General features: G+C 34.7%; 2 protein-coding genes across 2 annotated transcripts in view; one reads left to right on the top strand and one right to left on the bottom strand.

Annotated features, from left to right (window-relative positions):
- Positions 1–13,787, bottom strand: part of LOC121738611 (ubiquinone biosynthesis protein COQ9, mitochondrial-like) — a 37,677-nt gene extending 23,890 nt beyond the window's left edge. Inside the window, exon 1 of the mRNA XM_042130783.1 lies at positions 13,772–13,787. The gene's annotated coding sequence lies outside the window, so the exon portion shown is untranslated. The remainder of the gene's footprint in view (positions 1–13,771) is intronic.
- On the top strand, positions 6,393–8,619 carry LOC121738610 (glomulin-like). Its single transcript, XM_042130781.1, has 2 exons — positions 6,393–6,574; positions 6,795–8,619. Exon 2 carries the CDS (start codon positions 6,838–6,840, stop codon positions 8,578–8,580), a length of 1,743 nt encoding a protein of 580 aa, XP_041986715.1. The 5' UTR covers positions 6,393–6,574; positions 6,795–6,837; the 3' UTR covers positions 8,581–8,619.
- Positions 13,788–15,069: the final 1,282 nt, after the last annotated feature.

Below are 15,069 nucleotides of genomic sequence, written 5' to 3'. Positions count from 1 at the left end.
TCATTTTTGATATGAACATATAGTGAGGGGTCGATAGTCATCACCATCTTAGCTTTGGCCTTTCGATCATCTTCTTCCTTTAGTTCCGAACTCTTCGCAATATCGATGCCCTCGAGGATAAGAAAATTTTCCACTGCGAAAGCCCAATCATCGTAGTTATCTCTTCCTCTAAGTTTTTGGACATTCAATGAATAATTTCCGGTCATTGTAACTGCACTTAATAAAGACTTTTTCGTTGGAATCGTCTGGGCGACATAACCTAATAAAACTCGTGTGATTTCCAGTAACGCACTAACTGCTTTATTTTTTGCACATGTCAAAGTTTTGACCATAGATAATAATACAGGATAAGTATAGATTATTTTGATACCATAGACATAGCCACAGACTGCTAATACAGATTATAAATTTTACAAAAGTAATAATACTTATGTGTGTATGTATAAAGATGCGCGTCCACTGGATCGGAATCGGAGCGTACGCAGCGGACGGATTTGTTGCCTAAACCTTGTGGATTAAATCTGTTTTATTGTTTTGTGATTACTTTGGCTATGTACAATAATTTTTATTGAAATAAAACATTTATTTGAGCTCATTTCTTTTGTTTTTTAAATTTTTGGTATGTTTAGAGTGGAAGGTTTTGCACTTAAAAATTTTAACTTTAGTTTCAATTTAAAAAAATAATAAATGTTAATTTTTTTCTTCTAAGTCCGACCTCTTGTTACGTACCTAGTATATGACAATCTCTTTGATTTTGACATTTAAGCACAGAATACAAATAACTACAAATTACAAAAGTCAATGAATGGAGGTCAGTAAAGAAAAAAAAACAATCAGTCATATCAGTTGTCATATTTACCAAAGTGTGGATCCCATTGAGGTACTATAGACTGGAGAGAGCCTTATATCGGTGTATAAGCGTCAAAAGCGTGTAATGTTATGTCCTACTTAGTAGGACATAACAAAAGAGTCGGTCTGCATAATATTACATGTAATAAAAGTGTTAATAAAGGTTTTTACTGAACATTTAAGGCTAGATATTGTTGAGTTCTGTGGTTACGCTAAATAATAACACAGCGCGCCGCGAACCGCGCATACTGCCAAATTTACTGATCCACACTCGCAAAGTTCGCGACATGTCCGCAATGTTGCCACTTTTTAATTTCTTCACTTTCTTGACGCACTATATTTTGCGCTTTTGAGCCGTATTTATCTTACTTTATATTATAAACTAGATGTCCCGCGCGGCTTCGCTCGCGTAAAGTATTAGGAATTTTACGGAAAACGTACATTTTTTCGCAACAAAATAGCTTATCTCTCTTCACGTAGTCTACTCTATATCTGTGCCAAATAACATACAAAATTGCTTTAGTAGTTCGTGAGATAAACCCTAGGTTTAGATTAAAATGGTTTAGATTCATAGTTTGGTCACAAAAAATAATAAAAAGGTCCATTTTCCAGTGGGCCAAACTATGAATCTAAACCATTCTCAAAACACACACAATAAAGAATCATCAAAATCGGTCCAGAAATTAAAAAGGAGTATAGTAACTAGTCTAAGAAAATTAGTTTCAAAATCGACGATCAGACCAAATAATTCGTGTATTTTTGAAAGTTGGTACAGTTGTTCCTAAAGGTGTCCAGATGAATATACTAAAAGTCCCCGAAGGTGGGACAAGAGCCGGCGATGGGGGAGGGGTGAAAGGTCTCTTTTTCAAGGTTTTTGCTTGTGACTCGAAAATTATTTAAAACTAGCTGTCCCGGCAAACGTTGTTTTGCCATAAAATTATTTTCCCTATTTTCCTGCTTTTCTCTGACTTTTTTTTCTATAGACCTCACGGAGCCCGAGACCTTTCCAACGAATGCAAAACCGTAGAAATCGGTTCGTACGTTCTGGAGTTATAGCGCCAGGAAGCTCAAAGAGTATATAACCACTACGTATGAATAGCTTATCAAGAAAAATCATAGACAACCTATAAAAAGACATTTACACTTTTGTTAACCTGTAGATTTTTTTTCCTTAATCTTATAACCTTTACCAACTAATTTTTTATTCCCTAAATTCCGTTCCTTTCCGATGATTTTATGTTTTTACTGTAGAATAAATCTTAGGTATTATTTTCGGGAGTTAAAAATTAAATAATTAATAAATAATTTCCGAAAATTAATGTCTAAAACAAACAAATATAACAGTACCTGAACTTTGTAGACATTTTACAAAAAATAAATTTCTGAACGCACACATGATGTCTTCAGAAAAAAATAAAGCTGTGGCTTATAGGTCTCAGCAACCAGGCCATAAGCTCCAAAAAAAAATAGTTGTTACACTATTTGACAGGATTTGACAACAAATGTTTGACATGTATTAAACAAACCAGCATCTATTGAAATGATAAAGTATTCATTAATCATTACACATATCGAGTTTTCATTGTTTTTAAGATGTATTCTGCTATTCGGGACGGAAACAAATCCAACAAATCAAAAACCATGGCAATCGGTCCAGCCGTTCTCGAGTTATAAGTGTTGTAACAAACACGACTTTCTTTTATATATATAGATATCTCTTTAGTGACTTCTACATTAATTACCTACATTAAATTTACTATAAATTACGTCCAAACATTTTTACTGTACGATCATTACTTTAGGAAATACAGAGTATTAAAAGGGTACGCTCGCACTGTTTTTCCATTCAAACGTATTCCCCAATTTACTCCCTGGACAATGCGTTTAGACAAATGATTTTTATACAATACTATGATCTGTTAAAGCTACGTTAGATTTTTTCTAAATTTACTAATAAATTAAAAATAATATGACCCTTAAAAATTGCAAAAAAATTAATGCCCCGTACCCCGCCAATCGACCGACCATAAAATAAATTTGAAAGATTCATTCTTCCTGAAGATATTTAAAAAGAATAAATTAAGATAGGATCAACTTTGAAGGAGGAATCACGTGAATTACGTTACCTCGATTAACTGTACCTAGAGACAGATACAGTAAATCGGCGTAACGTAGTCCCCTGATTCCTCCTTCAAAATAGAGTCTATCTAATTTTTATTTATTTTTTAATATTTTCAGGAAGAGCCTTCCCCCCCTTCCCCACCGCAAGCTCTTGTCCCACCCTCGGAGACTTTTAGTATATTCATCTGGACACCTTTAGGGACAACTGTACCAACTTTCAAAACTACACGAATTTTTTCGTGTGAATTCGGTCTGAATTCCTTAATTTTCCCAGGCTAAACATACACAACAACGCACACAAAAAAAAAGATGAGTGAATTCACAATTCTCTGGCTCTAGCGTGTGCGTTGCCATGATTGGATACGCGACGCGCATGCGCAGTGAAATTCCTCACGACAGCGGAAGAGGATTTTTTTTTTATTTATGAGGATGCGGTAACGGTTGAGGAACCCAAAATATTGCGGAACTTCCTCATTATGAGGAAGCGGAAGAGGAATCCTCAGCAACCCTAGTACAGAGTATCATCCCAATTTGGTACTATACTCACAAAAGTGGTGATCTGATGCTGCGAGCCATGACTAATCGAGGGAACTCCTTAAAATTTATATGGAAACATGTGGTGACTTCGGTTTCGTGGGAAGTAGTCTAAGCATATTATGCAATCAACAAGTAAGATTTTGCACCAAGGTATACCATAATTACATTGGGAAGGTGCTGAGAGAACTCCTTTGCATTGCTTTAAGAACGGAAAGCATATGCTACTATGCAAATTTGAAATTACATTCATCATCACTACCATATTATACCTTATAAGTTACATGGATCCCATGATTATAAGCCTATTATGACCCATTGGTACTTTTCATAGTCATTTAGATCAAGATACGATTTCGTCAAACGATTTAAAAAATATTTGTTTGTTTGATTGATCACGCTAATCTCAGGAACTATTGGTCCGATTAAAAAAAATACTTTAGTGTTAGATAGCTCATTTATCAAAGAAAAAAAGGCTATAGGCTATTTTATCACGCTAAAACTAATAGGACCAAAGAAACAGAGGAAATGTGGTTAAAACGGAAAATTATTAGGAAGGGTTTATCTCACGAACTACTAAAGCAATTTTGTATGTTATTTGGCACAGATATAGAGTAGACTACGTGAAGAGAGATAAGCTATTTTGTTGCGAAAAAATGTACGTTTTCCGTAAAATTCCTAATACTTTACGCGAGCGAAGCCGCGCGGGACATCTAGTTTATAATATAAAGTAAGATAAATACGGCTCAAAAGCGCAAAATATAGTGCGTCAAGAAAGTGAAGAAATTAAAAAGTGGCAACATTGCGGACATGTCGCGAACTTTGCGAGTGTGGATCAGTAAATTTGGCAGTATGCGCGGTTCGCGACGCGCTGTCGCGCGCGAGTGTGGATTCTACAAATATTTACTAGTAATCTGTGGTGTGGATCGGCAGTCTCTCTGAATGCTTCGCAGGAATTTCGCGCGGCGTCGCGCACGGTTCGCGCGCGAGTGGGGATGCGGTCGGGGAACCAGCCGCGAAGTGCGAAAAATATGCGAACCGGATCCACCATAGATAAAGTATTATACTATAGATGTAGTCTTAGCCCGTCATCGCGTGGCCATTTTGTGCTTATTTTTATACAAGTAGTGTGCGTTTATTTTCTTGAATATTTCTATTTGTCGATTATTTCGAAGCATATTATGATACAGGAAAGAAAGTCAATTAGTTCATGATATCGATTAACTATAGTTCAAGTGATGAGAATCCGTAAACACACGTAAAAAGCTATGCAATTTTTAGAGCCAAATTCTTAATTGATTTGACATTTTTAGCACTAATGCCTTATATAGCACGAATAAGGGATTAATAAACTTACAAATTATCTTTTTAGCTTACAAAAATACCGATTGAAAAGCCCAAAAAACGTTGTTCAAAACTTACGTATTTAATGTTAAATCCACGTGTTTGAGGCATTCTTTGACCATTCTTATGGTTTATTATTTAGCGTAACCACAGAACTCAACAATATCTAGCCTTAAATGTTCAGTAAAAACCTTTATTAACACTTTTATTACATGTAATATTATGCAGACCGACTCTTTTGTTATGTCCTACTAAGTAGGACATAACATTACACGCTTTTGACGCTTATACACCGATATAAGGCTCTCTCCAGTCTATAGTACCTCAATGGGATCCACACTTTGGTAAATATGACAACTGATATGACTGATTGTTTTTTTTTCTTTACTGACCTCCATTCATTGACTTTTGTAATTTGTAGTTATTTGTATTCTGTGCTTAAATGTCAAAATCAAAGAGATTGTCTTATACCTAGTACGTAACAAGAGGTCGGACTTAGAAGAAAAAAATTAACATTTATTATTTTTTTAAATTGGAACTAAAGTTAAAATTTTTAAGTGCAAAACCTTCCACTCTAAACATACCAAAAATTTAAAAAACAAAAGAAATGAGCTCAAATAAATGTTTTATTTCAATAAAAATTATTGTACATAGCCAAAGTAATCACAAAACAATAAAACAGATTTAATCCACAAGGTTTAGGCAACAAATCCGTCCGCTGCGTACGCTCCGATTCCGATCCAGTGGACGCGCATCTTTATACATACACACATAAGTATTATTACTTTGTTTTGTTACACCCTGTACATACGACAGCTGAAATCTATCGCGTGGGCTCAGGCCAGCTGTATACCACCTCACTTGATCAGAGGATTTTCCCTTAGTGGCCGCACCTCTCATAATCCCATACCTTCTTTCTTTCAGACTTTTAGGTCCCTGTACTAGTTTGCAACATTTTAGTCTGCAGGCAATGGTTGTTAAGGAGATTTAAGGAGGAGCCTTAATTTAATGAAAAGTTTTTCATTTACTACATTTCCATACATAAACTATTATAGTTAATGACCTTATTGTGCAATTATTTACTACAATAAATCAATAGACACATTTCAACATTTTCGAAATTAACTGCATACATATTGATAAGTACATTATAATATTATCCATGAAATAATATTCTATTTTTTCCTTATTAATATAGTTTAAGTTGTAAATTATTACACAAATATGCAAATAATCATATGACATACTTTGTATTAGAACACGGTATGACATAGTTATGTTTTGCTTCAAATTTATCAATTTACGGTACGGTACATTTTACAATGGCTTACCTTTTGTTTTTCAATAATTAATCCACTAATTTACAATTTTTGAAAGAGTTGCTACAAAATAATTTTCAGTAACTGAAAATCGAACTTTGAGTTTTAAACTTCTTCTTCGTCTTTTTTATCAACCAATCACAGTCGATCTTGCTTAAAAATTGTACAGATTATCCAACTTAATTTAGTTGCTACGTTTAAATTTGGAACCCAATTTTTTTTTGTTCGAAAGTTTCACCCACCTGCGTTAAAATCTCAAGAAGTAAAAGAATTATTTGCCGTGTACTTTTTGCGACTAGAATTTTTTGATTCCTACCAAAGCAAAAACGAAGGTTTAAATTATTAAAATAGTGTATAGACCTTGTAAAGCAGTGGAAGGATGAATCATATGCCGAAGATAATTTATTGTAAGTTTATATAAAATGCAAATATCCACTTCAAATAATTGTTTTACAAGTGGTTTTACACATTTTTTCTTGTCCAAACTTCATTTTCTTCATTATATTTATTGGCATGGGAGTTGGGACTCGTGGATAAGTAAAGCTTGTATGTCCTTCAAAATAAAAATATTCGTTCCTACACCATAATATCAATAACAATTACAGTGTAAATGTACTTGGTTTACAGAATTGTATACGGAAATACAAACTTTCTTTCCACATCCTTCATCATGGATCAAAGTGTAGATGTTGTGGATCATGTGTCTTCCCTATTGGATGGTGAAAAATACAAAGAAGCACTCACTGTAGCAGTAGACGAGAAATATGCAAAACAGTTCAAAGATAACTGTTGGGATTTAATATCTGTTATTGTTTCAAAAGTTAATAATGATACAAACACATTGAAGCCCTCACTTTATGGCACATGTGAACAATTTCTATCAATAATTGTTCAGAAGGCGGTCCCCGAGGAAGCTCTCCTAGAGTTTATTGAACAAATTGAAGTATCAAAAAATGATGCTCAATTCTCTATCATACTTCAACCATTGCAGCAACTCCTTCTGAAACTGACACTCAAAAGAGGTAGATCATTGGAATGGTGTCTCAATGCCATAAGTACATACATTGATAACATACCCGTGCCAGAGTATGAGCTAGAAGGCAAACAACGTCTTTTGATGGAGTGTGATGATAACATAAGAAGAATTAATAAAATTTACTCCTTATTACCACCATTCTACTGCCCTTTTATTAGTGAAGTGATGAATGATGATAAATGTAGACCAAAACAGATAATTTCTGCATTTCTTATAAGTCTGTTTGGTAAACCATTAGTTTATGTGGATGTAGATCCTGATACTAACAAACAAAGTGAAACAAGGGCTTGTACCAAGTTTTTAATTGCAGATATCTGCACTTTGCTTAAAAACCCTTTAAAATTCCTTGCATATATTGAAAAATGTAGCAATGAGAGTGAAAAAACAAAACCCAAAAATGAAAAATATGATGAAAATGAAGAAATTGATCCTTATGATCACAAGGAGAAAGTGAACATAACTACTTTATCTGGGTTGTTTTATGCATTGCTGTCAGGACATTTTGAAATTCCAGACACGGCTCTGCCTCTTGTATACTCACCAGAATACCTTGTGTGCACTGTGCTTCTTTGTGGTGTTCATTTACTCAGTTTTACTGAATATGGCCCTCTGTCTAAAGGAATATACTTGTGCAAGGAAATCCTAAAGAAATACCCTGAAAATATTCTTTCATCTAAATTAACTATGGTCCATTATAATTTGGGCAAGAACTTAATGACCGTAGCTATATACTCCATGTATCAATCTTTACGTAAAGAGTCTGTTGTGATATTAGGAACACTGGTTAACAAATTTGACTACAAAGGAAGGTGCTCTCTCATTAAATATATGATAGACAATGCTAATCACTCTGGGATGATTGGTTATGCAATATCTTTGTATAAAAACTCCTTGGATGAAGCTTTTAAAGAACCAGAATTGCCAGCAACTTTTAAGGACTCTCAGCTGATGGCAATGTTGAAGAAAATCTGTCACCTTCCACATGGAGCAGAATCAGACTTGGTAGAATTGGCTGACCAAATAATCACATCTCTTAACCTGTTGAGATATTTAGTCATAAAAGATACAGGCAATGTAACTAATTTTAAAAATAATTTTGTGGCAATTGAAACAAGCTACTTAGAACCTCTAAGGGTGGCACTAAAAATGTCAAAGGCTCACTATGAAGTCAAGTTAAAAGATATAGAAGAAGCGAAGAATAATCCTAAAGAGAATATCAATGTTTCGATTAATGTTGGTGGTAATGTGCTGGACACCATACCAGATAAAAACAAGAAAGAAATAATATTATCAGCATTAAATGCTTTTCATTTGATTGAAGGTCTTGTTGCTAGATTAAGTGAATGTATCAATTTGAACAAACAGAAGCCTGTATAATATTTTTTTCACAATATGAATAAAAATGTTTAAAATTTTCATTAGTCTTTTTATTACTCAATACATACAGGTTGTAACAAAAATAAGTGATAATACTTTAGGGTGTGTATGTGTTCCTTGTAGAGAGTTCACTGTGAAAGTAGCAGCGCTGAAAGACCAAAATTTTTTTTTCACTTTGGTATGGGGAAACTTGTGACGCTCGGGCCCTTGCCCATCCATACAAAAGTGAAAAAAATGTCGTCTTTCAGAACTGCTACTTTCACAGTGAACTCTCTACAAGAAACACGTACACACCCTAAAGTATTATCACTTATTTTTGTTACACAATGTATATTTTAAAACCTGTTTGAAGTAAGAAGACTTGTATAACTTCCTATGTATTTTTCATTCATCCACTCTTAACTCTTTTAAATAATTTACTAAAACTTTTAAGAAAATGGATGTATATCGCGGATACTGGCTCAAAATATAAAATGCCTATAAAAATTAATGATGCCATATTGGATGGTTATGTTGATTTAGGTAGCGAAGGTACTTTGATTAATCAAAAATCAAAATCAAAATTGTTTTATTTCTGAATAAATTTAAAATAAATGTTTTCAGAAAGTCCTACATGATGCCTACCACCGGTTCGGGAACTAACCCGGCGAGAAGAACCGGCGTAAGAAACTCGCACGGGGCCCACTTTTTTACCAAAAAAAGTGAGAAAAAAAAAAATTAATCTTTTAAAATAAAGTTTACAATTTTGTAACTAAATATTATATACAATATCCACATACATAATTGTAAGTCCTATAATAATGAAGAAGTAGCCTTGCAAGAAGCCATCCTACTCCCAAGATTCGTTTTAGTAATGCTCAGCAACTAAAATTACAATGGAACTCTGCATCGGGCCCTATGTTAAAAGGTTTTGGTGGTATTCCTTATTGTCCGATTGGGAAAACATTATGTACAATAAAAATTCAGGGCATTGAAGAAAAGGATGTAGAAGTACTTATTGCAGATGACTATTTATTAAGCGCACCTTTGTTGATTGGACACACGTTCACGGAAAGGCCTAGTATTAAAATAATCAAAACGGGTTCTGATGTTGTATTCGAAAGGATGCAACTTCAAGACACAATTAATATTCCTCTTATATGTATGTTCAGCTCATATTGAAATTAATTGTGGTGAAATTAAAGCTCTTCCCGTTACGTGTAATCCGGTCTACACAGGTCGCATCTATGTTCAAGGTAGCTTGAGAGGTCGTGAGGGTAAAGAATACTATTTATTGCCGGGTGAATTTGAATTGACTGACGGCATATGTTACGTGTTTATTCAAAATGTTAGCAAAGACAATATTAAATTTGATGTGAACATGCTCGTGACCCGTAGTTATGCTATTAAAAATAATACTTTAAATATTCGTAAGATTGATGTAGGTTGCTCTCGGAACGAATTAGACAGTAGTAACAATCTATCACAACAGCAGGTAACAACATTGAAAAACATACTTGATAAGTACCCTATGTGTTTTTCCAAAGGCCTTAGTGATTTAGGTTTTTCCAGGGAGTCAGAAATGGTAATTCTGCTGACAGATTCCGATCCAGTCGTGTACAGGCCATACAGATTGTCTTACAGTGAGAGGCTATTGGTTAGAGAAATGATCAATGAGATGTTAGACAGTGGTATCATTAGGGAAAGTAACTCGCCATATGCTAGCCCAATAGTTTTGGTGAATAAAAAGTCCGGGGAAAAAATATGCGTGGATTGCCGTGCACTTAATAGAAAAACTGTTCGCGAGCACTATCCAATGCCTCGAATTGAAGACCAGCTCGACATGCTTGTAGGTAGTTCGTTGTTTATAACTCTTGATTTGGCGTCTGGTTATTACCAAGTGCCCATAGCTGAATCTTCGCGGGACAAGACGGCCTTCGTTACACCAGACGGCCAATACGAATACTGTAGAATGCCATTCGGACTTGTAAACGCGCCTTCGGTATTTCAACGGAGTATGAACAAAATCATACAAAAATCTCCCGTGCGGTATGTACTTCTATATATGGATGATATCCTTATACCAGCAAAATCATTTGAAGAATCCATGACACGATTGGAGGAGGTTTTATGTCTCTTGAGGGATAGTGGGCTCACTCTTAAATTATATAAATGTAATTTTTGCTTTGAAAAAATAGATTATCTTGGCTATGAAGTAAGTGCTGAAGGAGTGAGACCAGGATCCATCAAAACAGACGCGATATCAAATTTTCCCATTCCAAGCAATATTCATGAAATAAGAAGATAGTTTTTTCCGAAGGTTCGTCAAGGACTTTGCAATAATTGCCCGCCCCTTGACGAACCTACTGAACAAGGATGTTGCTTGGAGGAGGGAAGCTGAGGAGTCTCAGACTTTTAGGACGTTACAATCTTGTCTGGTAGAAAGACCAGTACTTGCGACTTACAATCCTGAGGCTGAAACCCCAATGAGTTTCTAAAATACTAGAGTAGCAATGTCTTACAAAAGATTCTCAGAAATGCGTAACCACTTTTTTGTTCAAAAGACAATGTCAAGTCATATATTCGTTATGTCATTATGTATGTGAGATATGCCTGCAGGCATCTTCGAAGTGGCAACGCGTTGCTACCGTAAACTTCCAATCTAGTTACGTTAGTAACATACATAGAATATCATTGTGAAACCCAGTTACATACAGATGCGTGTAAATTTGGGGTAGCAGGGATTCTCCTCCAAAAAGATCAAACGGGTTCATTTAGAGCAATCGCTTATTATAGTCGTCAGACTAACGCTGACGAACAAAAGATGCACTCTTTCGAGCTTGAAACATTAGCGGTAACTGCATCACTAATTAAATTCCGGGTTTATTTACTAGGTATTAAATTTAAGATATTAACAGATTTTAATGCACTACGTACGACCTTAACCAAACGTGATTTAATTCCACGTATCGCGCGTTGGTGGATACAATTTTTAGAGTTCGATTGCGATATAGAGTACAGATCCGGGGAAAAGATGGCGCACGTAGATGCGTTGAGCAGAGGAGCTATCGAAAATGATCAAAACGAATTTCATGTACTAGATGTATTGCGGATTAATTCTGAACATTGGCTTGTTACCTATCAGCAGCAAGATGATGAAATAAAAAGAATTGTTAATATTTTAAGTGATTCAAAAACTAGAGAAACAGCGGATATTTTCAAAAACTATAAAGTCAAAAACGGTCTGGTCTATAGGGTTATAGATGACAAAACTGAACTATGGATGGTTCCCAGAGGTGCGCGATGGCAATTACTAAAAAGTAACCACGATGATGTGGGACATTTTGGCTATGAGAAGACTTTATCTCGTATAAAATCTTCTTATTCCTTAAAAGTTCCCATAAGTGCCGCGGTTTGTGAAAAAGTATGTCTCGGCTTGTTTGGGATGTGCACATCACAAAGTTCCTAGTGGCTCTTTGGCTAGCGAATTACATCCAATACCCAAGGTAGACATACCTTTTCACACAATCCATGCGGATAATTTAGGACCTTTCGTTCGGACTAGACGCGGAAATACTTACATTCTGGTTATTATCGATGCATTCACAAAATTCATAAATATTACTGCAGTACGAAATACGAAATCTTCTACTACTATTAAGGTACTACGTGAACATATTAGTTATTTTGGTTCCCCCAGTAGATTAATAACCGATCAAGGAACCAGTTTTACTAGCAAAGAATTTCAAACATATATTAAGTCCATTGGCGTTAAGCACGTTTACAATGCCGTAGCTACACCTCGCGCCAATGGCCAAGTTGAACGATATAACCGCACTATTTTGGCCGCACTTGGTGCAATGAATCACAATAGTAATTCCAATGGTGTTTGGGATGAAAACTTGCCACAAATTCAATTAGGCATAAATACCACCGTACATGCTATTACAATGAAAACTCCAACTGAATTATTGTTCGGACGTACAGTTGCAAACCCTTCGCAAGGCCTTTTAAATGATGTTATAATGAATTTTGACGAATCCAATTTAAATAAAGATAATTTAGATACTATTAGGGCTGAGGCAAGTGAACGTATTAAACTTCAACAAGATAAAGATAGAGAAAGGTTAAATAAACGTAAATTACGGAAAACAAAATTCGCTGAGGGTGATTTAGTTAGAGTGATTAAGGTAATTACTGGGGTAGAAGGTCAGTCTAAAAAACTTGAGCCAAAATGTCAAGGGCCTTTCAGAATTAAAAAGGTACTTCCAAATGATCGATTTGTCACAGAGGATACACCATTTACAAGAAAGGGTAAACGTTACGAAGCCAATGATATTCTATGTTACTAACGTAACTACGAAGCTGTTGTGGCCATTGATAAAATATTTCCATGGTTAGTTTTTCAGGCTCCATCATCCTCAGAATGTAATTGTTCCGAGGATGATGACACTGAAGGAAACAATTGATTGCTTTATAAGGAGCAAAGTCCTTTAAGCCACTCTGACATTGGCAACTCACCGAGGCGGCCATTTTTAAAAGAAGAAGAAGAAGTTTGATCGTTCTCATGAAGTAAGGTTTTCTTAAATTATTTATTTTATTTTCATAATGAAGCATTTCAGAAGTATCCGAATATAATTATTGATACGAAGATATTATAAGATTTATCTGATTTACAGGCCAGGTAACTGACTTCTCTCAGTTCAATTGTACCGGTGTTTTATATATACATGTAGAACTGAGATAAGTTTGGGGCATGTACATCATGATTTAATTAAAGTTGAGTAGCAATTTATTAAGTTATAACAGTGCCAGGTCACGGGCTAAGCCAGGTCACGGGCTATGTAATTAAATGCCAGGTCACGGGCTGAGCCAGGTCACGGGCTCATTTCTAAAGTATTATGTATAGTGCCAGGTTACGGGCTCAGCCAGGTCACGGGCTGCAGTTCAATTTAAAATTACAGAACAGAATAGTATTGTTTACAGTTTACAGTACAGTACAATACAGAGTTAAGTTTTATTTATGTATACAAAAATTTACAAATGATGTTTTAATTTATTATTTTACTATATTTTATAGAGTTTTTACAATTTAAATAATGTATAGCATTATGTTGATAATATTATTTACTTTACTTTACTTTGAGTATGTTTTTGTTTTAGTCTTACATAGTGTACATGTTATTACAGTTTATACTAATTTATTGTTAACTTAAATTAAATTAATTTCTAAGTGTAATGAATCATAAAATGCTATATTTAAGATTATTATATCCATGAACGAGTGGACTCGTCTCGGAACGGATGGCCGAGTTGAAAGAAACTAATAAAATTATTTGTCCTGAATAATATTCATCAACATTTATTTGACACTTATACTCGGCGCGGCGAACCTTGATCCCTATGACACTGACAGTTAATAACATTGTAGTGGCGTCACCATTAAATTAGGATCATATTGGAGGCGTCTAAAAATAACATTTATAAATTTTACGTAAGTGTATGCTATAACAATGATATTCCGTTAGAATTTTTAACAATTCTTAACATTTACAAGAAATTATCTCAATCTGAATTTACGTTTACGTCTTGCAAAACTTACGTCGTGTGACATTTAACGATTATGTAAGTTTTGCAGGACGTACACGTAAATTCAGATTGAGATAATTTCTTGTAAATGTTAAGAATTGTTAAAACTTCCAACGGAATATCATTGTAATGGCATAAAGCTACGTACAATTTATAAATGGCATTTTTAGACGCCTCCAATATGACCCTAAATTAATGCTGACGCCACTACAATGTTATTAACTGTCAGTGTCATAGGGATCAAAGTTCGCCGCGCCGAGTATAACTAATATCATTGACGGATGTCATTAGTTTCACATCCGTCAATGATAGACCGGAAGTACAGAATATTTATTAATTATTATTTTATTAAATCCGGAAGTCCGCCATGTTGATGAATAATATTTCAGAACGGAAGTCAATAGACTATTTTAATATTGGTAACTGTAATGGCGGGGTTGCATTGGGGAGACGAATTCATTGGTTCTTGGTCAGCCAAGCTGAACAGTTGTGCTGAAATACTGAGTCTATATTAATGAAGTGCTAATTGTATTAAGTTATACAGTGTGAAAATACAAAGATAAATATTTAGTTTGAAGTATTATTTCAACCACAAAGGATCCTTCATAAATCAGTAGCCCAATAATAAAACTTCATGTTTCTAACTCAAGAAATAAGGGACTTTCATTCACACTTTCAACCCCAATTTCACCCCCTTGGGGGTAGAATTGCCAAAAACGCTCAAATACGTATTCATTCATTTTTAATCCGTAACTCAAAAATAAAGTTTCATGTTCCTAACTTAAGAAATGACGGACTTTCATTCAGATTTTCAACCCCTATTTCACCCCCTTCGGGGTAAAATTTTCAATATTCCTTCCTTAGTGTGTGTCTACTTAATAAAACAACCCTACCTACCAAATTTCGTAACTGTAACTTTAA

The sequence above is a fragment of the Aricia agestis genome, chromosome Z (assembly GCF_905147365.1).
Source record: "Aricia agestis chromosome Z, ilAriAges1.1, whole genome shotgun sequence".
NCBI classification, from domain to species: domain Eukaryota; kingdom Metazoa; phylum Arthropoda; class Insecta; order Lepidoptera; family Lycaenidae; genus Aricia; species Aricia agestis.
Note: the sequence above shows the minus strand (reverse complement) of the source record. Positions and strands in the feature narration are given on the sequence as shown.